Raw genomic sequence first — 27,363 nt, forward strand, 5'->3', positions numbered from 1 at the left:
AAATTGGGCAGAATTTCCGGCCAAACTGTGGGGCGTGGTTGAAATCTGAGTGTGTGTGTGTAGGGGGCAATGTAAAATCTGTGCCCTAAGTTCTCCAAGTTCTGGTCCATCTGGGGTCCACAACCATTATACTCCAGGCAGAGCTGTGCTGGCCCCGCGCAGGTGCAGGGCCGCGGGCAGATCTCTGCAGAGCAGCTGAGCCCAGTGCAAAGGTTCAGGCACGAATCCCCGGGTTGGAGAGGAGTTTGGGTGGGCAGCCAGGAACCACCTTTCCGTGTCGCAAGGAGCACGATTCTTGGGGAAATGTCCCTGCACGTGAAGCTCCTGGGCTGTGCGCTCCAGCTGTTTGTTCTAGGAGGAAGCAAAGCAGGCAGTATAATGCACCACCTACTTGGGCCCAGGAGTGAACCTCGGGAGGTCAGACAGACATACAAGCAAACGCACCTGCCCCAACCCATCAGCCTCCCGCCTCACCCCCCGCAAAAAAAGAGAGAGAGAGAAACAAACAACGATCCAGTTCCACAGAGAACAGGGCAGGGCAGGGGAACCCCCTCGGGTCGGAGTCCAGGTCTCCAGCAGAGGCCGCTGCAGCCGCGGGTGACGCCGAGTCTTTTGCACCTTGCGGCCTCCTCGTCGAACCCCCTCGCCGCCCGCCGCCTGCAGGTGAGTCCCGGCCCCCGGTGCGGGGTCTGCAGCGGGGTCTGCTCCGCCGTCCGCGGCGCGCATGCGCGAGGCCCAGCCCCCGCATCTGCGCAGCGCCGCGGAGCCCCGGCGAGGGACGCGGCGTGCGAGGCGGCTTCCGGGGGCCCGGGTACGCCGGAGTGCTGCGGGGACGACGGAGGCACGGGCCGCGAGCGAGGGCGGGGCGCGGACTCGGGGAGCCGCGGGCGTGGGGAGTGCGGCCCGGGCGCCTGGAGGAGGCCTCGGCCGTTGGGGTGCAGCGGCCGTGGCGGGGGTCGGAGCTGCGGCCCGGGGCGCAGGGCCCAGTCTGAGGGTGGACAGGGGTGGGGTCCAGAGTCAGTTCAAGCGGGAACGCTCAGCATTTGCTGGCAGTTGTGGCAGAAAGGCAGGCAGCAGGGTCCAGGCAGCGAGCTAGGGGACGGCGAGGCTCTGGGAGCAGGCGGCGCGGGGGCGGTGCCAGGCCTAGGGAAGCCGTGTCCCCGCGCGGCGTGATCGGCTCGTCCCTCACGGGCTGGAGCTGGGGTTTAGCGAGGGGAGGTCACTGGTAACCTAGAGGAGAGTGGAGAGCTTGTGGTGGAGACCAAGAGGGCACGGAGTCCTCAGGAGTAAGCACCAGGGACTGGTGTCGCACTTCCGTGGCTGACTTCCCCAAAAACTTGAACACCTGTGAAAGTTTGCACAGTTCCTTTTGCAATATTCTTTGCCGTGTATTTTTGCATTCCTTAACATTTTTACATTTTCTGTTGAAAAATGATTGTATGTGTTTATCGGGCACTATGCGATGTGTTGCTATATGCATATAGTATAGAAAAATGAAGTAAAGCTAATTAACATATCTGTCATCTCACCTACTTGAATTTTTGTGGTGAGAACGCTTCTTAGCAATTTTGAAATAAACAACACAGTGTTACCAACTGAGGTTACTAGACCTAAAACTTAACTGCGTCAGTCTTAATGAAACTTTGCACCCTTGTACCAACATCTGCCCTGTCTCCACTCCTTCCCTCATCTCCAGCTTCTGGTAACCACCATTCTGTTCTCTGCTTGTGTAAGTTCGACATTTTTGTATTTTGCAAGTGTTACCTGAGATCATGTATTTATCTTTCATGACTGGGTTGTTTCATGTAACTTGGTTCTCACATTCATGTTACCAAAAAATGGCAGAATCCCCCTCGCCCTCACCTTGGAGCTGGGGATCAAATTCAGGGCTCCATATGTACCAGCAAAGCACTGCTATGAGCTATATCCCCGGTGCCAGAATTTCCCTTGTTAAAGGCCTTGCAGAGCCCCATTGCATACATGTCTCACATTTCCTTTATCCATTTATCTGGGTGGACATTTAGGTGGCTGTTGTAAATAATCGTGTGGTACAGAGACCCCTGCTGACCCCTGATTTCAATTCCTTTTACTGTGTGCACACAAAAAAGAATTGTTAGATCGTGTGATTATTCTAGTTTTGGTTTTAGAGGAACCTCCATACTGTTTTCCAAAATGGGTATAGTAATTTACATTACCAGGCTGTACATTCTACAGGGTCACTTTCTCCACGTCCTTGATAATGTCTTTGATCTTTCTGATACTAACCATTTTAAAAGGGATGAGGTAATAATCTCACCGTAGTTTGGTTTCCATTTCCCCGTAGGTTGGAGATGTTAAGCATTTTTCTATCTATCTGTTGACCATTCATAAAAGCTTCTTTTGAAAAATACCTGCCGGAACCCTTGGTCTATTTTAAAAAGTATTCTCCTTCCCCCAGGTGCCTTATAGAGTTTAGATATTAGCTCCTTAGCAGATGTTACATGTATTTTCTCCCGTCTGAGAGTTGTTTCCTTCACTGTGCAGAAACTTGCCACGTGAGTCGATCCCATTGATCTATTTTTGCTTATGTTGCCTATGTTAGGAAATCATTGCCCAGACTCCTTAGTGCCGTGGCAGTTTGCACCTGCTTTCTTCTCATGTTTTACGGTTTCAGGTCTTTAAGTTTCTTCGATCCACCTTGAGTTTACTTTGCCTGTGGCATGAGGTAGAGGTCCAGGGTATTGAGTTTTCTCAGCACTGTTTCACAGGACTGACCTTTCTGCATTGTGTTAGTGGCATTTTCTTGAAAATTAATTGACTATAGGTGGGTGAATTTATTTCTGGACTTCATATCCTGGTCTGTTGGTATATGTGTTTATGGCAGTGCTGGGCCATGTTGATTACAATCAGAGCTTTTTAATACTTTGATATCAAGAGTGCAAGTCCTCTGGCCATGTTCTCCTTGCTCAAGATTGCTTTGGCTGCCTTGGATTCTTTTGTAGTTCCATACAAGTTTTAAGATTATCTTTTGCATTTAAAGTGACATGGAGGGGCTGGGGATTTAGCTCAGCGGCATAACAGCCTGCCTTGCAAGCGTGTGGTTGTCAGTTCGATCCCTGGTACTGGTAAAAAATAATAAATAAAGTGACAAGGGGATTTTGGTAGGGATTGCACTGAATCACTTGTGTGATACGGACATTTAAACAGTATGCTTCCAATCCATGAGCACAGGTTACCTTTCCGTGTATTTGTGGCTGCTTCAGTTACTTTCATCAGTGCTTTGTTTTCACCTCCTTGATTAAATCTACTAAGTATTTTAAAATTCTATTTAAATAGCATTGTTTTTTTAAATTTTTGTTTTGGGCAGGTTGTAGTTAATATATAAAATGTTGATTTTGTTTCCTGAAAATTGACGCTAGATCAGAATGGGAAAGCAACAGCAGAGCTGAATATATGCATCTTTGAAACAAATAGCTAAACACACACAGTAGACTCAAAATAACTTCATGAATTAGGTAAGAAGCTCGGAGTTAAAGATAGATGTTTTGGGAGCTTTAGTCTTTACAATTTTCATCTAGATACACAGGTTAACAGTTATCCTCTATGACAATGTTTTGTAAAGCCTACTAAAGCTGGATGACAAATACTTGGATTTATTATACTATTATTCATAGATGTTTAAGATTTTCGATTATTAGAAAATAAAATCATCATAGTGATGCTTCTTGTGTCCCTGTTGTGGCTTAGATCTGAAGTGGCCCCCAAAGCCTCCTGGGTTGGGAAGGTGATTGGGCAGAAGAGCTGACTTGCTGCTGGGAGGCTGGATCTGGTCATGGGCTCGTGGCCTAGAAGGGTTTATCTTCCCTCAAGCTCTCTGCCTCCTTCCCCCAGACCCTGAGCAGCCCTCCTCCACCATGCCCCCCTCCTGCCATGCTATTCCTTCTTCGAAGCTGGCAGACTGAACTGGACCCTCAGCCAAAAACTCTCGCCCTTTTAAGTTGCGGGTGTCAAGTATTTGTTTTCCCAGCAACAGAAAAAGTGACTAAGATAATCCCTTTACTGAGGTTTTCTAGAAAAACTAGTCAGTCTGATGCATATCATGTCCGTGCTGGCTGAAGATGGTGCCAGACCATTCTGGCCACGCTTCCTTTAGCTGAAGCTCCAGGCTGAGTTTCATGATGGCTGAACTGCAGGCTGCTCACCAGAGTGGCCCTTGTGACTCCTGGGACTTCTGCTTTGCTCCTCTCCTCCTCTGCACATACTCGGCATGTTTGCCCTGCAGAAGTGGCCCCAGACAGCCAGAGAGGGTCTTGTCCTCTGAAGTTTTACAAGCGTACTATACAGCATGAGGAGCCCATAGGCAACATACCTGGGACCAGAACTATTTTGGATTTTGGAATATTTGCCAATATATTTTGAGATACCTTGAGGAAGAAACTCAAGGCTAAACACAGATTCATTATATTTCATGTACACATTCGATTCATAAGCCTGATGGTAATTTTATAAAATGTTTTGATTGTGACCTATCACATTAAATCAGTATGGTATCGTATTGGTACTCAGCAGATTTTGGATTTTGGAGACTTTCAATGGTTTGGATTAGTGATGTTCAACCCCGACCACTGGGGTTTAGCCTGCTCTTCGGCATTCCCAGCTTCCTGTGCAGTCTTCTTGATTACAGCAGAAACTGTTTATGTTGAGAGTGTCATTTGCTTGCATCTTATTTTTAAGTGAGGTTTATTGAAATTACAAGTTATTGTCAGATTCACCCCTTTTATTTTACGGTTTTATGACAACCATACCCAAAATAAAGATACACAATTTTCCTTTGTTCTAGAAATTTCTTTGCCCTGTCTTAACTTTATCCCCTATCACTGTCCTAGAAACCACTGATGAGATTTTTGTGCCTACAATTTTACCTTCTCAGAGTACCACAAAATGGTTTCAAAAGTAGCTTTTACTGTTTGGCTTATTTTATTTAGCATAGTGTTTTTCTTTCTTTCTTTCTTTTTTGCAGATTACTTTATTTTGGAATAATTTAGGGCTTACAGAAGTACCACAAAAATAGTACAGAGTCCTTGTACACAGTTCCCCTAATGTTGCACCTTACCTTACCCAGAGCATAGTGATCAAAGCTGGGACATTTCCTAGGCATGGCCGTGTTCATAGTCAGTGCTGTTAACTAACTTACAGATGCTCACAGTTTTCCTGGGTGACGCACCAACACCAGTTTTCAAGGCTTTGTCCAGTCCAGGACCCCATATTATAAATTGTGCTTCCCTACTGTCCAGCCTGGGGTTGTATCTTTCAATCCTTGATGCTTCTTAAAAGAGCATGATACTTGCCAGTAATTAAGTTATGTGTTTTTGAGGAAACTTCTGTATAAGCAAAGCTTTGCCCTTCTCTTTGCATCGTATCAGGCAGTAGACGGAGCTGATTTGTTACTGGTGAGTTAACCTTGATCACTTGGTTAAGATGGTAGCTGCCAAGTTGCCACTCTACAGTTACTATTGCATCATTTATTTTATTTTTTGTGGTGCTAGAGTGTGAAATCAGAGGCTTTGTACTAATCTGTATCCCCAGCCCTCTTTTCGTTTTTCCTCTGAAGCAGGTTCTGGCCAAGTTGTCCAGGCTGTGCTCAAACTTGCAGTCCTCCTGCCTCAGCCTACTGTAAAGGGTCCTTCATGCTGTTCAGCGTTCACAGTTTGTTCTTTATTGCTGAAGCATCTTCATTGCATGAGTAAACCACACTTTGTTTACTTCTTTATGAATTGATGGGCATTTGGTTTGCTTCCAGTTTGGGACCTGGCACAATCCACCAGGATTTGGTAATCTGTTACACATAAGCCTTGTCACAGAACACCAGAGTCAGGCAAGGGCACCCTGCCTGTGACCACAATGGATCAGGACAGAAATAAGATGAACTCTGACACAAACAGAACACTGTCTGATCCACGAAAAGGCCTCTCCCTCCTCCCGTCCTGGCTGATCTGAGGGATTGCCACTTGGCTGTTCGGCCGGTGTCAGCCTGATTGTAGTGTTTCAACCTTTTAGTTAGGCCTCATGACAGCGGCCGTCACAGCAGCTGCTTCCTAGCAGAGGCCAGCCTGGAATGGTGCTGCATTTCCCTGAACTCCTTCCCAGGAGAGCAGACACCAGCCCAGACCCCAGAGGATTGCTTCTCAGTACTTGGTGAAACGCCCTGCAGTTGATTGGCAGATTCTCCACTCAGCCGCACATGTGTTCCCGGTGCTGGGCTGGACCAGTGGCCAGCACACACTGCCTGGTGACCTCCACTGTTGTCTCCCTCTGTGCTATGTCCCAGCCCCCATCCATCTTTTCCTGATTTTTAAGATTTCTTTTTCTAGACACAAATTCAAAAAGTACTAAAGTATATTCTTATATCCCTTTTCTTCTCTCTTAAAGGAGATTTTTCGTCTTTTTAAAAGCAGCAATTTTTCATATGAATTCTCCCATTCAGCTTTTTCCCAAGCCTGTAAGGCAGGGATTCTCAAACTCCAGTGGTCATCAGGATGGACAGGAAGTAGACTGTGGACTCTGTCTGAGACTGTCTGACTCCAAGGACTAAGGTGGAGCCTGAGGCTCTGGATTCCTGGTGTCTAAGGTCACGATGCTGCTGGTGGCTCTGGTTCCCCCTTGGAGAAGCACGGCTCGGCACCCCCCACCCCCACAGCCCCTGCTCACACACATCCAAAGAGCACTTGAGAACCTGACTTAAAAACAGCCAGTGCAGAGGCTAAGTATTACGAAGATCTGATACTAAGATGCTACTAAGATTGAGTATTCTTATCTACACAGTCTCTGACTCATGATGATTCTATTCTAAGACTTTTCAGCTTTACCCTGGTGCTGTTTTTCATGCTCAGTAAATCATGTCAGATGGTCAATGCTTTATTATCAATTAGACCTTGTGGTAGATGATTTTTCCCAGTTGTAGGTTAATTAAGTGTTCTGAGTATACTTAAGGTAGGGTTAGCAAAGCTGAACTATGATGTTCTGCAGGCGAAGTGTACTAAATGCATTTTTAATTAAAATTTTCATTTTACGGATTTATCAGGATGTCACCCCACTGTAAGTCAAGGAACATCTGAGTGTGTATATAGAAGTGCACATACATATACATGCATATATACTTGAAGATTTTTCTGACTATTTCTCTTTTGGATTTTTTCTAAAGCCTACCTGGAGAATTAGTACCACAAAGAAAACCTGATGGGACCTCTCCAGATTGTCACAAGCCGATTACTCTCCCAGCTGTGTCGTGGACAGAAGGCTCCAGCCTCCCCTCGAAGCAAGATTTGCCTAATAATGGCCCGTCCAAGTTCCAGTGAGTCATTCTTAGGGTACCATCTCCTCCCCAGTACCATGGGATGTTCCCTGCAGTCCAAAGGGGACCTCTGTGTTGAAGTAGGTGTTGTATAAGGCAGGAGATATAGCTCAGTGGTGCAGTGCCCACCTGGCAAGCGTGAGGTCCAGAGTTCAGTTCCCAGGATCCTACTTCCCTTCAGAAAAGTAGGTGTTCACAGTGCTTTGGACAGAGCTGCCCTGTCCTCGTTCTTTTTGGGCAAAGTCAGTGCTTGTCTCTCAGTACTCACATTCTGTCCACTTGTTAGGACAGTATATTGCTTCTCCCAGAATGTTTGCACTTTAACTGTTCACATATGATTTGGAAGTTTTTTGGTTGCTTTGTGGTGCTGGGGATGAAGCCCAAGGAGACTAGCATTCTACTATTGACCTACACAACCAGCCCATGGATGTTTTAAACCTATGCCCTTTCTGCCGGGGAGAAAGCTGATGATTTTCCTGTAGGGAAATATGAGGTTCAGTTTTTTTAATGGACCAAAATCTTTGCACCTGACGAAACCCTGTCAGTTAACACATGCAGGGAGCAGAGGGACTGGCCAGTTTTTATAATCAAATGATCCTGAGGTAGCTGGTTAGACAGAGCTTCAGTATGACATTGAAGAGTCAAGCCAAGCTCTGTTTGTCTTATTTTTAACGTTTGGATAACTTTTCCTGACACTGTGAATCTGCTCAGGCATAAAGACTCCCCACTCTGCCCAGTCTTAGGGCTGGAAAAGAAGCAAAGGCACCCCCTTCCGCTCCAGAGTCGGTTACATGGTGGGTACAGAAGCACATGGCTTCTGTGCCTCCGGCTCTCACCACAGGCTGGGCCTCACACCATGCCTGGGGGCTTGCCTTCAGCAGCCAGACAATGGTAGTGGAAGGGGTTGTTTTTGTGGTCCTGCAGGCTGGGCCCAGGGCCTCATACCTGTTAGATAAGCACTACTACTGAGCTACATCCCCAGCAATGGAAAATATTTCATACCGTGTAACACCACTGTATATTATACCCTGTTCTCTTTGTTTATAAAAGTTGCTTTCAGAAGGGCACCTTAATAGAAGTCAGTCAGACCTGGGGATTTGTTGGGAGGTGTTAGTTTTCCCATGGGGTAGAAAGATCGCTGGGCTGGTGATAATTTTAGAAGTAAGCTTTGAAGTCTTTTTTTTTTTTTTTGGTATCAGCAATCGAACTCAGGACCTCACAGCTGCCAGGCAGGAGCTGTGCCACTGAGGTCTATCCCCAGCCCAAACTTTGAGGTCTTTGGGGATGTTTTTGTATAGGTTGGACCCAGGCTTCATACACATAATTCCTGGAAAGGTACATTTTCTTTTTCTTCCTTTTTACAGTTTCTCATTATTAATGTTCAGTATTTGTGCTTGTTCTTCCAGAGGATTAGTCCAAATTAGAAACTCCGATTACTCAGGATGCGTTTCTTTTTCCAGCTTCCTCCTGGCTGGGCAGTTTTAGTCTCCAGATAGGCCTTAGTTTCTCACCTGTCTAGCTCTGAAAAGCAGCGCCTCGGTAGGTCTTTGGCATGACTGGCCAGGTACTGGGTTGGCTCCCATGAAGACAGCCTTATGTCTGAGCCATCTCCACTTCCTTCTACCTGATGGTGCCGGAAGTACAGCCCAGCCAGCTCCAGGAATGTAGCTGGAGAGGACCCCGAGGTCTCTGCCTTTGTTCACACTTGCCATGGGTCTACTGTAGGGCAAGGGTCAGCAAGGGAGGGAAGACTGGGCTTTTACCAGGGTCTGTATCCCAGATCGGGCACTGTGTCTGGCTCTGGTTTAGGAGGACCTGGAGGTTCCTATCCCTGCCTAGGGGCATCATCCACATAAAAGAAACCAGCGTGACCCCCTTACCAGTTTGGGATGCAAAAGAGGTCACATTCTTGGTAATATCTGAATTCACTGTCTCTGAGCCCCATTTCACTGTCTTTCTTCCTTGTCCCCATTCTGCCTGTCATGGTTCTCCCGGGGACGCTCATTATTCTTGGTTGGCCTTCCTGCCTGCTGTGTCATGGAGGAGTTCAGCCTCACCTTGGCTGAAACCTGTCATGTTCTAACACAGGTTGGCCACTCCTGAACATTTCCACATCCGGGACAGCGCCAGGCCAGTACTTGCTTCATCAGTGGCGGATGGAACAGGGAGTCTCTCATCCTCCTGGAAGCTCGTACTCTTGCCACCAACCCTGCCAGGGACCCAGTGTGTGCCCTGCACGTGGGGCCCTCAGACTGGCAAGGCCTGGGAGAGGAGAGTTGCTCCAGCCAAAGGTTGCACACTGCCTAGCTGTCTTCCCAAGAGAAACGATGGCAGCCCAGTGTCCTGTCAGCTCCAAGCCTGGCTCCTGATGCTGTCCTGGGATGTCAGGGCAATGGCTTCATTGGCCACCTGTGGTCCACATGATATGCTTGGTGTTGAACCAGGGTGCAGAGGGCCTTTGCTAACTGGTACTGCTGCCCCTGCTGCCCTGAGGGCTGCCTGGCGGTAAAGGGCGTGAAGGCAAGCCATGTGACCCCGAGTACCCTTTGACACATGCTCAGGCTCAGTCGCCTTTTTGTATCCCAAGTCTGGTGATGCTTGAGAAGATGCTTGACTCTTGTAGGAGTGTAAAAAACAAGGTTTTGCCCACGTTTGGGACAAGATGCTTATTTCTGGGGTGGATAGGAGGAGCTGTGGTCTGTGTGCTAGGAGAAGATGGGGCAGGTGGATTTGGAGAGGAATATGGGCCTTCGGAATTCAGTGAGTTCCAGCTTGGCCCTCACACAAATACCCAAGCTTGCTTTGTCTTGTATGAAGGAAAGTGGATTCTTAGCCATCATCCTTATAATCTGCACCACACTCTGCTCTGAGGCGAGCACCACTGTGCACCTGAGAAAGGAGAGTAAAGAGTTTCTCCGATCACACGGGGGGGGGGGGCTAATATTCTGAAGCTTTAAGGCACTGTAGGTGACATGGTGTCTTCATGATACAGGAGTGCCTTGTATTCGCGTATCTAAAAGCATAATTTCATACAAGGTGAAGTATCAAAATACAGACAGCTGTCATGGATCTAAATATCCAAGTGGCATGCAGGACTGATGAGACTTTCATTCTGTTTAGATATGGCGGATTTTCGGAAGTGCTTTGCAAGCGCCAAGCACATAGTCGTCATCTCTGGGGCTGGCATTAGCGCTGAAAGTGGGATCCCCACATTCCGAGGGGCCGGCGGCTACTGGAGAAAGTGGAAAGCCCAGGTCAGTAGCATTTCCAGGTCAGTAACGCCCTTCGGAGTGAAGCTACATCAGATTGACTTGGAACCGACACAGACGCACAGGGGGAAAGCTTTAAATCAACAGTGACCCTTCTGTTCTGTTGATTTTGGCACCCACACGAAGTACCTATAACAAAGGTCAGAAATTTAAGCCAAGCCGTTACTTTCCTTAACTTCTAGCTGTAAACAGAATCCATTCATTCAAGTAAAAGAGAAATTTCTCCTGATAATTGCGTTGGAGATGAATCAGAGCTGAAAGCAGCGGCACACACCTGTAATTCCAGCTGTTTGGAGGCTGAGGCAGGAAGATTGGGAGTTTGAGACCAGCCTGGACAATTTAGCAAGACCTTGTCTCAGATTTTTTAGGAAAGGGCTGGGGATGTAGCTCATTGCTAAGCCACTTTCCCAGCATGTTGCCTGGCGTGCGCAAGGGCTTGGTTCAGTCCCTAGAACTGTAAAGGAAAAGCAGAAGAAAAGAGTGGAATCAGGAAATCTTAGCACAAGTCATTATTTTTCTAAAAATAATTGAAATTAAATATTATGTATTTTCAAAGTTTCTGTGAAGCATTCACATTAAAAGTGAAATTGACTTGTTTAAGGCCTAGGTCTTGATGTTCGTTTAATATGAATCTAAATATGTGTGGATACTGGTTTTTTTAAATTCAATTTTGTGTGTGTGTGTGTGTGTGTGTGTGTGGTACTCAGGACTGAACCTGGTTTCTTTGCACTGAGCAACATTTCCACCTGTTTAATATTTATTTAGAGATAGGGCCTCAGTAGGTTGCTAAGTTACCCAGGCTGGACTTGAATTTATAGTCTTTCTGCCTTAGCCCCCTCCAGAGTGCTGAGATTATGGGAATGTGCCAACACACCTGGCTTACACTGAGTTTTTGAGCTATAGTATAGTAAAATTCACCAGTGTTAACTGTATAATTTAGTGAGTTTTAGGAGATAGATACAGCTGTGTAGCCACCACCACGATTGCAAGACAGGACATTTCTCTTTTTCTTCTTTCTGCAGTGCTAGCATAGAGCCCAGGGCTTGCACCTGCTGGGCAAGCAGTCTGCCACTGATCTACGGCTCCAACCTGAGATTATTTCTGTCCCTCCAGAATCTTCCATCTTGGTCTATCATCTCCATCTCCTCCTGTCTCTCTGCTCTAGAAAATCTTGTTTTGGGAGAGCACAGAACTTTGTCTGTTTTATCTGTGCCCCTCCTGCTGTTCCCAGCTCCCAGGACCTGGCACACTGTAGGTGCATATAGGTGCATATGTAGAGTCCAAGGGTCACTGTCACAGCCATGAGCAGGACAGAAGGGGTGCAGGGATGAGGTCACCACAGCACACAAGGCTTGCTCACAGAGGGAGGGCTGACAGTGTCACTGCTGGGGAAGGGCTTGACACACATCTCGTGTCCCCTCTGAACGGGACACTCAGCCCACCAGAGCAGACATGCTTCTCCCAACGCAGAGCTTACATGGAATAAAGCCTATGTGTGGATGTCCTGTGCACAATATGCTGACTTTTGCAAGGTAGATACCCCATGTTAACGTCACCACCTCCACAAGCCAGGCCTGGGACATTACTATCCCTGATTAAGATTCCTGTGTCCTTCCTGTTGGTGGCTAGCCCCAAAGAGCTGGTGCTGTGCCCTTCTGGCCAAGCTGTGTTTGCTAGAAGAGCTGTGCTGTAGAACACACGTATTTTTCCGATTCTGTTTGTAAATGCACTGCTTTTTATATGTGTGCAGGGGCAGTTGCCTGTGTGCATACAGCTGCATGTGGTTGTGTACATGTAGGTATACAGGTATAGTTTGTCATCTGCGTAGTCATGTATACTGTGGGACAGTTTTATGTATAGTGTGTGTGGGGTTGTGACAGGGGTGTGTACTTGCGCGCGCGCGCGCGTGCGTGTGCGTGTGTGCGTGTGTGTGTGTGTGTGTGTGTGTGTGTGATGGCTTGAGTTATAAAACCTGAGCTTCCCAGTGGTGACCATGGCCCCTCCCTTGGGCATCTTGCATTTCACATTTTCCTGAGTTACCTCATAGATTTGGGGCGCTATGAGAAGGGGGCTGCCCCGAACTGCTTTACCCTGTGCAGAGCTGGCTGGAGTGCTTAGCTGGCCTGTCCCACTCGGGTAACTAAGACCCACTTCTCCATCTCTTAGTCCTGACCCGGGACCTGAAGCGGCCACACCGCAGACTCTTTGCCTTCCTGACCCCCGCGTCCCCCTCCCCACAGGACCTGGCCACCCCAGAGGCCTTTGCCCGCAACCCCTCGCGGGTGTGGGAGTTCTACCACTACCGGCGCGACGTCATCCTGTCCAAGGAGCCCAACCCCGGGCACCGCGCCATCGCCGAGTGTGAGGCCCGGCTGAGCAAGCAGGGCCGCCGGGTCGCGGTCATCACCCAGAACATCGACGAGCTGCACCTCAGGGCTGGCACCAAGAACCTGGTGGAGATCCACGGTGAGGGCCGCCGGGCTGTAACACACTTGTGCCAGTCGGACGAGGTGGCACACCCGGGGAGGCCGAGTCGGGAGGCTTGCACGTTCCCGAGCGCGCGTGTTTTGTGCGCATGCTCGGCGAGGCTGCCTGGCCTTGGGGTTCAGGGCCAGCAGGTGACGAACGCTGCTCATTGTGCACTTGCAGCCCCAGCCTCTCTTTATTTTTTTACTGTTAAAGAAACAAAACAAAACAAAACAATAGAAACTGGTACAAAATTTCCAAACGAGATAATAGTGACAATGGTTAATACATTGCATGTTGTTATCTTCAAAGTAGTTGCTCAAATTTCAAGCTATAGGCATGAAAAATGGATCAAACTGTATAAGCACAAACCTTTCTGTTTAGTGAACTAATAGAAATTAGTAGTATAACTCTTAAATATCTTGTGTATATATCTATATCTATATATCTATATCTAAATCTAAATCTGTATATCTATGGGGGGTGTTGCCTTTTCTCTTCCTTCTTCCTTCTTTTCTCCTTTTTTTCCAGTTCTTTCCTTTTGAGTAGTGTCTTCCCCTTTCACAGTATCTGTTGCGAGTCTGACGTTGGACCTTTCTCAGTCTTAACCAAAAGGTGTTAATAGAAAAACATCAGACCACAACCAGGCCTCACTCTCTAAATCCTTTATGCGTCTTCCGCCTTCTCTCAGCTCTGTTAACCCTGCTTCTATCTCTGCAGTTGATATGCCTGCATGGGTCAGCTAAGGTTGCATCTGGTGGCTTCCTGTTGCACAGGAAGCCAGCTCCTCAGAAACTTAAGCTCTGCATGACCTCACCTGGCTTCTGCGTCCATCCTGTGACCAAACACTGCTGCAGGAGCGATGGGTTGCTGGATCCCACCTGCCTGGGACCTGTGGCCAAGCTTGAATTTGAAATGTGGGTGACAGCTCCATTGGCTGAACGTGGGATAGAGGAGAAATAACTCCCCAAAGAAGGAGGAGCAGGTGAAAGAGTCCGGTGCACTCAGTGTGTGAAGCCCTCAACCCCACTCTGGGCACATGGCAGCTAAATAAACTGTGGCTGCCATTATTACTTTAGCCAAGTAAATGGATTCTAGTGTTAGCAATTCCTGATCTATTAGTTAATTGCTTATTCTTTGAGCTGATTTTGTGTAGAAGATTCAAGCCATTGAAACTGTACATCTTGCCCTTAGCCTTAGGTCACATTTCATCTTCCTGTTGACCACATCATTTCCATCTGAAGATTCCTTTGAGGTAATTTGAGCGCACACTGGAGAAGTAGTTATTTCTTCCAGATTACAAGACCCTCGAGGCTTTGGCTCTTGGCTGGTTCTATAGAGCATCGTGCCTTTATATTTCCTATGATCCCTAGGACAAGCCCACTTGCTAAAATGATTGTGTGAGACCTAAATTATTTGTATTCTGTGTTGGTCAGCTTTCTGTTACTATAATAAAATTCTGGAGATAATCAAACAGAGAAAACGTTAACTTCGGCTCACAGTTTTGGAGGTTCTGGTTCATGGTCAGGCAGCACCTCATGGCAAGGAGAAGCAGGGTGCTCACCTCAGGGTGCCTGGGAAGCAAAGAGGGAGAAAGTGGCGGGGCCAGGCTCCCACTGTCCACTTCAAGGGCACAGCCCCATGCGATCAGAAGACCTCCAGCTGGACCTCACCACTAAAGGCTCTGCCACCTCCCAAGAGCACCAAGCTGAGGACCCTTGGGGACAAACAGGCCTCTGGGGCAACTTCCAGATCCAAACTATTGCATACTTGAGGTGATGGCTCTTGATTGTACTAAACTCTGGACCCGCTTTGTGTGTTTTTCAGGTACCATATTTAAAACTCGATGTACCTCTTGTGGCTCTGTGGTCGAGAATTACAAGAACCCAATTTGTCCAGCTTTATCGGGAAAGGGGTAACTATCTTCCAGTACAAAATAAATGCATGTTGGTTCCTTCTTTAAGTTGAACAGATGTGTAGGAAATGGAACATCGATTGATGATTCCCAGGAATATTTATGAGAAATAGGAGTAGGAACAGTTCAGATATAAAAGAAATGCCAAACTATGTATGATCCTCCCAACTTGCTATTTAAACACATGTACTGTACTTACTCCATGTTTATGTGTCAGTATATTAGTTAAAATACCAAAAGAAAAACATTTTAAAGTTAATAGTGTCAGAGATTATAGATAATTTATATTTCTTCCTTATGTCATTCTGAATTTTCCAATATTTTTATCGTGAATATGTACTGTTCTTATAACTGACACCAAAAAAGAATAGATTCAGACTATAGGGAGAAGATCTAGTGAACCACGTTGGAACCATATAATTATATAGGTGGTGTGTTAGAGTCTTGTCCCCTCAGAAGAGTCAAATGACGCTGAAGTGTCAAGTCATCATGAGATCCCCTTAGCACCCCTGATCATGCCCCTTCCCCGCAGAGTCCCCACTTAAAGTGAAACCGCTGGTCACTCTGTCACGGGGCTCTGTCCTGCTAGTACTCTTCGAAGTTACCACTCACTAGTTAGGAGTTCCTCCCATGTGCTGTCAGGGTAATGGGTTCTGCTATTTCTTTGTTGTTAGATTATACTAATGATGTTTTTTTCTTTTCTGTTATTATGTACTTCAGTGCTCCCGAACCTGAAGCTGAAGATTCCAAAATCCCACTTGAAGAACTTCCCCGGTGGGTAAAAAAAAAAAAAAAACCTTTGCATTTGGTGTTCCAGATTGCAAGAAAGGAGAATTGGAATTCCAAAACTAAACATTTATCAGTGAGCTCCCTCTTCATTTAAAGCCACAGAGGCACAGATGCAGAAAGCAGCCCTGACCCAGGAGGCCAGGGGTGAAAGGACAAAAGATGACTCAAATGAACATCTTTCGAGTCCCCACACCCTTTACTTCCCTCCCCCTTGAAGAGACTAGTCTCGCTATGTTGGCCAGGCTGGTCATAAACTCTGAGGCTCAAATGATCCTCCTGCCTCAGCCTCCCCGGTAGCTGGAGCTCCTAGTACACCCCACAACACCCAGCTCCAGTCCCGTTTTGTTTTGTGCTCTGGCGATGTCTGAGGTCTGGAAAGTTCTGGGGCTGTTATGTGACAGCGGGTTTTCCAGTGCACAGAAAGCACAGAGGCTGGCTTCTTGCAGTTAGAATAAATGTTAACTCCTGGTTTCTTCTTCTTTCTCCTTTTTTTCCTTTGTCAGAGAAACAGTAAAGGTCATACAAGGGGCCAAATAGAGTTTTTTGTAGATTTTTTTTTAAAAAACCTAGAAAGATTTTTATGTTAGTTTTTCAAAACTACATTTTGAAACAATACTTCTGAACTGTGAACTGGGTATGGTGGCTCCTGCCTATAATTCCAGTACTCAGGAGGCTGAGGCAGGATCAGCCTGAGTTACGTAGTTCAAGACCAGCCTGAACTACATAGTAAGACCCTGTCCAGAAAAAAAAAAAAGGAAGAAAGGGGAGAGAGAGAGAGAGAGAAGAGGAGAGACTAGAAAGTATTTCATAGAGTAGCATAGTCTATAAAGGATATCTAGGCTTTACTTAGGAAAAAAGATGTCATGTGTTCACATAAGTAAGGAAACATTAGATTAAGGGAAGTTAAAATGTGTTTGCTTTGCTGTAGGACTTCCTGGAGTGTTAGTGTGCTGGTATTGGTCAGCTTTCCCACTGCAGGGGCAAAACACCTGACACCCACAATTTAAAAGAGAGCTTTGTGTTAGCTCACAGTACCAGAGGGCTCAGTCCATGGTCCACTGGCTCCACTGGCGGAACATCACAGTGGAAGAGTATGCCAGAGCAGAGCTGCTTGCTTCCTGGTGGCCGGGATGCAGAGCACAGGGAACCCCCAGTTATAGCTATACCTCCCCAAGGGCCCCTGCGACCCACTCCTGCCTGGACCTCACTGGCACCCAGACCCTACCTCCAAATAGCTCCTCCAAATAGCTGTGAACATCAGGGATTAACCTGCTGAAGAGTGCAGTATCCCCAGAAGCCACTCGCCTCTCTAGAGTCTCTAACAGTCAATTTGACGACTAAGATTAGCTGGCACAGCCAGGGATGGCGGCTCACACCTGTACCTCCAGAACTCTGGGAGACTGAGGCAGGAAAGTCCCAAATTTGAGCCAGCCTGGGCAACTTAGAAAATTAGCAAGACTCTGTCTCAAAAAAAATAAAATAACTTAAAAAAACAAAAAACTGGGAATGTGGCACAGTACAGAGGCCCTGGGTTTGATCTCCAGTAACAAAAGCAAATAATAATAACAATAACAACAACCCTGGCACAACTTTATAGTATTGTTTTCTGAAAAGTGGATTATAGTATGTTAATGTTTCTCTGTATTATTTTAACCACAAGATACATTGTTTTTCTTTTAAGAGTTTCATTACTAAATTCTGAAGTTTCTATCTAAGAGAACAGGGAGCCCTGGGGCTCCCCAAGTGGGAAATGGGTAATGCAAATGGCGTCCGGGGAGAGGAGTTGAGAAAGCGCAGCTGTAAAGACAGCGATGGTGACCTGGGGGCAGGATAGAGCGAAAGGTAGAGTTGGAGTCTTGGCTGCTGAAGACCCCGCTGTGGAAGCCCGGCCAGGAGCGAAGGGAGGGCAGTCACTGAGGTAGCCAGCCAGGGTGCAGGTTTGGAGGCCAAGGGGACGCCCAGGGCTGGTAGGGGTGCAGGGCAGCGCGGAGGGCGAGGAGCCAGCTGGCAGCACAGCCAGGGGCAGAGGTGGCACAGCAGGGGCAGACTCAGTGCAGGCTGGCCAGGCAGGGTGGGGCGGGCAGGATGGATCAGAGGTGACCTGCACTGGTGGCCTGGCCTGGGGTGGCCTCTGGCCTTCCTCCCAGCATCCTGCGAACTGGCTGAGGTGAGTTAACCCTCTGTTCCTCCAGGTGCGAAGTGGCAGGGTGCGGGGCCTTGGTGCGACCTCACGTGGTGTGGTTTGGAGAAGACCTGGACCCTGCAGTTCAGGAGAAGGCTTCCCGAGAGCTGGAGCGCTGTGACCTGTGTCTAGTGGTAGGTGCCGCCCTCCGCAGCGCTGGGCTTTTCCTGAACACCGCCCTGGGGTGCAGCTTGCCGTGGGCGCCTCCATTCCAGCCCCTCCTCTCCTCCTGTCTCTCCTTCTCCTTCTCCTTCTCCTCTTTCTCCTTCATGCTTCCCCCTTCCGCACTTTGCCCTTCCCTTCCTGAAAAATGGGTGTGGAGAGGTATCCTGGAAACCCCAGAAAAACTTAGAACTGATGAAAGTCGCTCTTAGAGTATGGAGTTATGCAAGACTGTTTCTTGAGCATCTTAAAACCTCACCCACCAAAGGAAAAAAGCATGTTAATGATTGAGATTTTAAACACAATACATGCTCATTGTTCAGTTTCATTGATGAATACAAAAATTTCAAATCATCCAACTTAGGAACCATCTATAGTTCTACCATCTAGGGAGAGTCATAAAGCATCCATAATTCTGCCATCTAGAATTAGACGTTCCCACTGTGGAGGGCCACTTGGACTGCTGTCCTTGAATACAGATTTTTATAATTTTATATTTTATATATTTATTAAATATGCTATTATATATATGCCAACAGTGATTATTGTGGGGTAGTAGGGTCATGTTTTTTCTTTGTATCCCTTAAAAAAAGGGAAAAGAAAGATCATAGATCATTTGTAGAACTTCAAAGAGGAGAAACGAAACAGAACTTCCCCTCAGACACCTGCCTGCTCACCTCCTTCCCTCCATCTGCCTGCACAGCCCTCCTTTTGTGTCAAACATTCTTCCGGAATTCTAGTGCCGGGCCTGAGGACCACCTCCTAACGTCTTTCCTGCTTGGCCCTAGGATGTGTCTGCATACTAGACTGCCTGAGTTTGTAGAAGGTTTTTTCCCCCTTAAAAAGTGTTTCTTCTCCCCACAGGGCGATCATTGTGTGTTTTGGTGTTTGCCTCCTAGGTGGGGACTTCCTCTGTGGTCTACCCAGCCGCAATGTTCGCCCCCCAGGTGGCAGCCAGGGGCGTGCCAGTGGCCGAATTTAACACGGAGACCACCCCAGCCACCGGCAGATTCAGGTACACCACCGCGTGGAGGGGCAGAGGGCGGCTGGCCAGGTCCCCTCCGCGGAGGGCCGGCCCCGGCAGGGGCAGAGGGCTCACTGCAGAGTGGAGTGGCTGTGGCTCTTTACATAGGAGTTGCAGGAGGGCTTGAGATGCTTCAGGTTCTGAAAGCTCTTTGATTCTTGAGGCTTCACTTTCATGTGTGGCTTTCACAGGAACCTTTGTGTTCCTGAGCGCCTTGTGGGGATCCTGTCGCCGGCATCCGTGGGGACAGCGTGGGTCAGTAGAGGACACGCGTTTAAGTCATTCCAGGCTCCCTCCTAGGCCTTCACCTTTGGTTTGCTGTTTATTCTCCTCCCCAGTTTCCTTTTTCTTTTTTTCCTAACCCCAGTGTCTTGTCTTCACTTTTAATTCTTGCCAGTTTGCTTGATTCTTTTCTAGAATAAGGTAGAATATGAATAAGTAATAAATAGAAGCAAAACACAAGATTTCAGTGAAGCTCCATGTCACCTCAGCAGTGGTTTTCCACCTTGAAAATACTGACATCTGCAGGCCACCTCACGTGCTTTTCATGACACCGGCCTGGGCGCCGTGATCTTTGTAAGCTTCCTTGGTGGTTCTGCCATGTGACCCAGACGCGAACTGCAGCTCTGGGTCTCCCTGGGGTTAGAGCGCACACCACGGACCCTGCAGCAGGGGCCTCACCAGTGAGACTCCTGACCGCGGCCCTGGAGTCCGGCCCTGACCGCCTGTGCCCCTCTGATCAGTACGGCCAGTGTTCGTGGCCCAGAGTTCTTCATTCATGTGTTCTTCATTCATCAGGACCAGGAAGTCTTCTTTACGAAAGGGTTTCCTGTGCAAAAGCTCCAAAAACTATAGGTCATAGTTTAAATACAAAATAAAAGACCTAATTAAATTAATGTATGTGGATTGGACCAATTTACTTGTTATTATTTTGTCTTTTTGAGACAGGGTCTCTGTATGCAGTTCAGGCTGGTCTAAAGCTCTCCTTGTAGCCCAGGCTGGTCTAAAGCTCTCCTTGTAGCCCAGGCTGGTCTTGAATTTGAGACAGTCCTCCTGCCTCAGCCTCCTGAGTGCTGGGATTACAGGCATGCACCACCATGCCCCATTCGATTTAATATTTTTAAAATGGCAGGCTTCTCCAAACTGATCTATAGGTTTGATCCAGTCTCTATCAAGATCACAGCTGCCTTTTTGCCGAAATTGACAAAGTGGTCCTAAAATTTATATGGGAAATTCAAGGAACCCAGAATAGCCAAAGCAGAGGGAGAAATCTGGAGAACTCACACTTCTCAATTTCAAAACTTCCTGCAGAGTTCTTTAGTGAGGACGATGTAGTACTGGCAGATGGACAGGTATATAAAATTAGTGCAGTGGATCTGAGAATCCCACGATACCCTCTCATCTGTGCTCACCTGATTTTGGAGAACATTGTCAAGACCGTTCAGTGTCTGTGGTGGGTCACAGACCTGAATACACAAGTCAGAACCATGAAATTCTTAAAAGAGAATATAGGAGTAAATGTTCATAACCTTAGATTAATTTTTGCAAATTTAGCCAAAAGCACAAGAAAACTGGATAAGTTGAACTTCATCAGAATTAAGATAGGTTCCATCCACGGTGTGAAGAAGCAACCCACAGAAGCAGACAAAAGATTTGTAACTCTAATATGTGATAGGAGATGTGTGTATCTAGGATGTATAAACAGCTCCTACAATTCAAAAGGCAATGTGTGGGCCGGGGATGTAGCTCAGTGACATAGTGCCTGCCTGGCAAGCATGGGCGCTGAGTTTGATTCCTGGTAATAGCAACAACAATGACAAAGACAATGTCCTTAAAAAAATGGGCCAAAAAATATGAAAAGACATTTCTCTAAATATATGCACATGGCCAATATGTATTAGACACTCACCATTTACAGAAATGCAAATTAAAACCACAATAAAATACAGTTTCATAACCAGCATGACTATAATTTTAAAAAGAAAAAAAGAGGCCCCCTGCCGAGGTCATGCGGGGCAGCAAGATGGCACCTGCCTGCCAGGTTCTCCCGGTCGTCAAGCCACGTACACCATTTATAAGGTTCCCTGACAGAAGAGGCAATCCTAAACCAGTGTATCAGAAGCCTTGAGATCAGCAGGGATCCACCCCACTCTTCTGTGATTTCCCAGCCTTCTAAGGGGAGTAAATCCCCAGAGCTGCTGATGCAGCCAGGTCCACCAGGACTGCAGAAATACAGAAGGACACTAGTATCTCAAGGGGGAATGGAGTTTATCCCATGCGGAGGTCCAGATTAATGATTGTGGCTGCTGTTTGTCATCAACAAAAGAATTATCTTTATAGTGAAGGACTTCCGTAATGGAGTCCAGTTGTTTTTTGTTGTGTTTTGTTTTGTACCAGGAATTGAACCCAGGACCTTGAGCTTGCCAGGCAGGCGCTTATGCTGCTGAGCTAAATCCGCAGCCCAGGACTTTTAGAATGACATGAAAAGTTGTATATTAAGCAACCTTAATAAATATTCTACAAAAGAAAAAAAATACAGAAAATTTAGATGTGATTATATACTTGGTATTTATTAAAGTACACATTTGCAAATGTTAGCCTATTAATTTACTCTTAATTTTCAAGTAATACCAATGACAAACTAGGAAAAACATGCAATGTCTAGTGAGTAAATAAAGATTTTCTATGATCACACTTTTCTTTCTGATTCTGTTTAGAAATAGAAAAAAACTTAGTAGATACAATTACTGCATTAGGGAAGTGGTTTTCCTGAAATTAGAAGAGGATCAGCAAAATTACATCAACGTCATTCTTGATTCTGTAATGTTTTCTCATTCACAAAGTCACTGGAGTGAACTGGCTCAAGCATATCCTGTGTTTAAGTGAATAACTGATGACTGGGATGGAAACCTGGGAGACAATTTTTAAAAATGTACTTGTAACCTTGATTCAGGAAAAAAAAATCAGTATAAAGTGGAAAATAAGAGATCAAAATGAATGTAGATAGGAATAAAAATTTCACTGTAAAAATGCAAAAAAAAAAAAAAAAACCCCAAAAAATCCCACCAAGTGTTGGTGAAGACAATGGAGCCCTCATACAGTACTGGTGGGGATGTATAACTCTGCAACCACTTTTGAACAGAATGTGACACTTAACTAGGAAGTTACTGTGTGATCCAATAATCCTACCCTTTGGTATCTCGTCCTAGAAATGAAAACATATGTCTACACAGCAAATTGTACACGAATGTTCACAGGAGCATTATTCACAGGAAAAGTGGAAACAACCCAAATGTCCCTCAGCTGATGAGTGGTTGAACAAAATTTGGTGTGTACAATAGGATGTTTTTCAGCCAAAGAACCAATGATACAGGCAATGGCATGAATGACCCTTGAAAATATTATGTTAATTGTAAGGAGACTCTCAGAAAAAAACCTTAAATATAGTTTGGTTCCTCTTACAGGAAATACCTAAAATAGAAAAATCAATAAAAAGGAAGTGTATTTGTGGCTGTTTTAGGGTTAGTGGCCCTTGAGTTGATGACCATGCTCTGAATTGATTGTGTGATGGTTTTACAACTCTGAATATACCCAAAACAAAACAAAAGCTCACTAAATTGTGAGTGTGTGTGTGTCTGTGTGTGGTACTGGGGACTGACCTTATGGGCATTCAATCACTGAGTTACATCTCCAGCCCTTGTTATTTTTTAAATTTTGAGACAGTGTCTTTCCAAGTTGCCCAGGCTGACCTTGAACTTGCAATCGACCTGTCTCGGGCTCCTTGAAGCTCTTTGATTCTAGACGTGTACCACCACAGCTGGCAAGTTACACATTTTAAATGGGTGGGCTGTATATGAATTAAACCTCAATACAGCTGTTTTATTTTTAAAATTAAATCACCCTCTGACATATCCACTAGAAAATGGATTAGCCACCCCTAATCTTCACTGTGGCACATATAGGTAGCAGCTGGGCTGTTTAGTCTCATTGGACGTAGTGATGTGCGGGCCAGGGTACTTTTCTGGAGCAAACCGTGAGCTGCCTCACCGACGCGGTTCTTCTCATGTAGTTTATTTTCAGCTGTTGATCTCCAGTTTATCCCTAACCATTATAAAGAATTAAAACAAATCATCATTATAATAAAGTAAATGTAGGTAGGCACAGGAAGAAAATAAACTTGAATTTCCATAATTAAGACTAGAGTGGCCTCCTCCTGTCATGCTGTGGACGGACCAGTCACATCAGTTTCCACCGCAAAGGGTGACCTGGACTTTACATGAAGGACACCGGATGTGACAGTATTTCCTGCAAGTGAAGAGGAGACTGTTTGGCCTGTAGTGCAGATCATCACACAAGTCCAGCCTTCGGGAACCACAGACCTGCTTTAGCTGCTACTTTTTAACCAGAATTCTGAGGCTTTGTGCTGTCTTGAAGACCTACAATGGCTGCATTCAGATGAACAGGCTACTGCTAGTGAGAAACTTAACAGTTTATAAGCTGCTTGTAGGCTACAAGAACCATCCCACATTTGAAGGTTTCTTTGGGGAGCAGCTAGAACTACCTGTGGCACTAAGCCAGAGGCTTTTCCTGAATAAGGGTTACAGAGCAGGGAGTCAGCAGGATTTTACCCAGGAGTTGTCAGAGCTGCTGTTTCTTTGCTTATTTATTGCTTTTTTTTTTGAGGCAGAGTCTCATTATGTACCCCAGGCTGGCCTCGAACTCACAACAGACATCCTACCTCAGCCTCTGAGTGCTGGGATTACAGGCATGCACTGTCACTCCCAGTTAAAGCTGCTGTTTAGGAGAGGTGCCTGTGAGCATCGCATGCCACTCAGCTTTTCACGTGGGGGAGGGAAACTGGCTCACAGAAGACTTGTTCAAATAACGCAGTTTAACGATCGCAGACTTTTCTCTTATGCGCATGCGTAATGAGTTTTGAACTTGAACTTCAGGTCAGGGATCAGCAGACTACTGCCTGTGGACCAAAATGGCCAATGGCCTGCGTTTGTCAATTAAATTTTACTAGAGCACGGCCGCGCTGTAGGTCGTTAGTTGTCCGGGCTGCTTTTACCCTGGGGCGTGAGCAGAGAGAGACTGCGTTGTCTGCGAAGGCCTAAAATAGTCACTGTGTGATAGTTCACAGAAAAATCTTACCAACCCTTGCTCTCTAGGTTAGTGAGAAAAAAGAAAACCGGGTAACATTCCCTGCAACTTTTAACCTGATTAAATATCAGGGATGTGCGCTTGCCAGACAGGCACTGTGCCGCTATATCCGGGGCCCCAACAGGATTTTTTTAAACCTATTCGGTTATCTGGCGTTCCCGCTCACAATTTTTTTTTTTTTTTTTTTTTTTTTTGTATTTTAACGATACCGGGGATCAAACTCACGACCACAGGCTTGCAAGGCAGGCGCTTATGTCACTGAGCTAAATCCCAAGCATTTTAAACCTGGATCTCACAAGGCTCTTCAGACCTTGCACAAGTTGTTTAGATCTTTGTCCCGGTTCTGATTGAGACTCAGCGCCATAGGATTTACCTCCCACAGATGTGCATTTGATGTTACAGAGGCATAGTTAGTTCCAGGTTGGATTTTGCCATTTGTCTGAATCCTGAGTGGTTGTCTTAGATAATTGCTTCGTGGTAAATCCTAGGCATTGTCCGATTTCACCCTCAGTATTATAACTGATTCTCAGCCCCAAGCTCAGTGGCCCCTGAGGATTTGTATGTAACTGAGACCCAGCTGGGGCGAGGGTGTCCCCAGCGCCTGGTTCCAGGCCCCACAGCCACCATGTTATCTTTGATCCCCTCTCATCTGTGGAACTGAGCTGAGGTGTACTGCTCTCTTAAGTCTTGGCCAGTAATGTGTCATATGTCATGGGCAGTCTGCTGAGACTTCTGTCTTTGTTGAAAGCAAGAATGAAACAGTCTTCCCTTCAGTCTTTAGAAACCATTTGCTTCCTCAGGTCTGTGCAATATCTGCCCCTGGGTGATTTTACACTTCGAGGCGCCACTGTAAAATTTGGAAGTCATTTTCTGAGGAAGAAGAGTATGTGGAAGCTGGGGATCTGGGAATCCTCTAGAAGTGCTCTGTACCTGCCGGGATTTGCAAAGAACCGCTGTCTAGACGCCGAGCGTCCTCCTGGCCCATGATCAGCAGACCTGGGTGGCAGAGGCCGGAGGTGCTGCTAAGTCAGGGACATCGCCGAGGGTGCACTGGGGAGAACAGAGTGTTGTAGGCTGAGGCTTTCACCACTTGTCCTGTATCCAAATGAATAACAGGAATGATGGATTATACCCAGGAAATACCGGTTCACTTTTTATTGTGCTTGATTGGTTTTCTTATTTATAACGTGTTTTTAAAAAGTCCTGTGCTTTTTCTTAGTTACAGTGCTTTTTCCCCCTGTCCCTCCCCTCCCCTTCCTCTCTCTTTGCTCGTTCCTTCCTGGTCACCCGGCACAGTGGACAGGCTGAAGGGCCTGTACCCAGCCGGAAGCTGCTGGTCTAGCTGCTATGTGAGCTGTTCTCTCCTGTCTTGAGTCCTGGTACCTGTGGGTCTGCAGGTGTGCATGCGTACTTGAATTGTAAATGGAAAAGTTAAGAGTTGTGTATCTTTACAGGGTGCAAGGCAATGTTATGTTTTCTGAATACAATTAAATCAAGCTAATTGGCACATCTGTTTGATAGAGGGATATGATATCAGAACCTCTAAATGATATGGAAAATATTATAACTGCCAACCTGCTTGATGCCTAATACACTGTGTTCTCTAAAACTGAAGAATGAATTCTAGGAACAACAGAAGTTAAGAGCAGAAAGCTTTATTGAGGGATAGAAAGCTCCTGCCTGAGAGGGTCAGGAGGGGACACCCAGAAAGTGTGTTGCCTGAGGACCCCACTTCTTAGGGGAAATTTTATGGGACTCAGCTGCATGGGTATGTGGGTTACAGCTACGATCAACCAGTAAGAGTATCACATAGCTGCTTAGGTAATATTGATGCAGTGGGGGAAGCATGTAGCAATCAGGCATGGAGAGAACAAAGAGCCTCTCAGGTAGGTAAGGGACCTGGGGGGCTTGGTTGCCCCCTGAAGTGACTGATGTCTAGCGAGACTTTGTTAGATCAGGTATTGTCACCGATCTTACCCCTTGGCCTGGTCCTTTTGTCATTATCTTGAGACTTAGTCTCCAACTGCTATGTCTGTGTCCAGGTGTGTGTATATACATTTACATGTATATATTTCCACTATAAGTCTGGCAGTTCAATCTCAAAATATACTTTAAAATTGTGCCTACTCTACTCATTAAATTAAAAAGTTATTTTGGAGATGGTGCCTCACTACATAGTTCAAGCTGGCCTCAAACTTACAGTGATCCTCCTGCTTTAGCCCCCCGAGCGCTGGGATTACAGGTATACATCACCACCCCAGGAGATTATTTAATTGTCCTACAAATTCTAACCTTAGTCATCCATGGTGGGGGAGTTGTTAACACTCCTGGAGTGAGCACAATATTTAAGACGCCTGATTTGTGAGCATCTAGATTTTACCTTGGGTATTGCCTAAGAAATCTGGGGCTCACTGCAGTCGTGTGCTCCTCCTGCTGATTTACGGCTCCTAACTCTGCTGTACATGTCCTTCTGTTTAGGTTTCATTTCCAGGGACCTTGTGGGACAACTCTTCCCGAGGCCCTTGCTCCTCATGAAATTGAAACTGTTTAAGTGTCCTGGGAGAAGAAGGAAGAACTGGGCCACAAACAGGAGAAACAGTCTGCGGACGGTGAGCTGCTGTAGACCAGATGACCTAAAACCCTCCACTTCCTGGGCTGGAATCTAATGATTGCTGAATTAGTGGGCCTGGACGAATCGGAGAACTCTAAAGCTGATGCGTGTTTCTTACGTACTGAAATGTAAGTGTCTTACACTTGTGTTTGCTTACTAGGAGGGGTAGATTTGTAATGAGGTTCTCTTTAAAATATTAATTATCCTGATGTATTTTTCTCTTTGGAAAAGGTAGAAGGGTAAAAACCTGGCATTTAATCCTAATTTCTGCACTCCTGTTGATGCAAAATGGTATCATTGTCTACAGTAGGAAATTTATTATATAAAGATGTTACCCCAAGGGATATCTTTTTAAGGGCTTCTTTTCAGTGTTTACTTTGTTTGGCTGCCTTACCTCAAAGAACATGCAGTGATTTACAAGAACTCATGGGAGGAAGAAAAGAAGGGAGGGA

The 27,363-nt window shown here is 46.2% G+C and overlaps 1 protein-coding gene and 1 pseudogene across 2 annotated transcripts; both read left to right on the forward strand.

The window, feature by feature from the left end:
* The first annotated feature begins 522 nt into the window (after positions 1-522).
* On the forward strand, positions 523-27,255 carry Sirt5 (sirtuin 5). Of its 2 annotated transcripts, none has more exons than XM_003468745.5 (9): positions 523-663; positions 7,181-7,330; positions 10,451-10,584; positions 12,840-13,065; positions 14,893-14,980; positions 15,701-15,754; positions 17,962-18,085; positions 19,013-19,128; positions 26,779-27,255. In XM_003468745.5, the coding sequence occupies exons 2-9, from the start codon at positions 7,216-7,218 to the stop codon at positions 26,849-26,851; spliced, it is 930 nt and encodes a 309-aa protein (XP_003468793.1). In that variant the 5' UTR covers positions 523-663; positions 7,181-7,215; the 3' UTR covers positions 26,852-27,255. The 2 variants fall into 2 exon arrangements, with proteins under 2 accessions (XP_003468793.1, XP_005003332.1); XM_005003275.4 differs by lacking the exon at positions 523-663 and adding an exon at positions 674-811.
* LOC134478503 (alpha-ketoglutarate dehydrogenase component 4-like) lies at positions 19,136-26,760 on the forward strand (annotated as a pseudogene).
* Positions 27,256-27,363: the final 108 nt, after the last annotated feature.

This window comes from Cavia porcellus, unplaced genomic scaffold, assembly GCF_034190915.1.
Source record: "Cavia porcellus strain 051 isolate PalLab524CR breed Dunkin Hartley unplaced genomic scaffold, mCavPor4.1 scaffold_13, whole genome shotgun sequence".
NCBI lineage: Eukaryota > Metazoa > Chordata > Mammalia > Rodentia > Caviidae > Cavia > Cavia porcellus.

Excerpts from the sequence above, each read along its gene's own strand:
- Sirt5 (XM_003468745.5), top strand. The coding sequence starts at position 7,216 with ATGGGACCTCTCCAGATTGTCACAAGCCGATTACTCTCCCAGCTGTGT. Across the intron at positions 14,981-15,700 it reads CCAGCTTTATCGGGAAAGGG|TGCTCCCGAACCTGAAGCTG; the intron begins GTAACTATCTTC and ends TATGTACTTCAG. Across the intron at positions 15,755-17,961 it reads CCACTTGAAGAACTTCCCCG|GTGCGAAGTGGCAGGGTGCG; the intron begins GTGGGTAAAAAA and ends CTGTTCCTCCAG.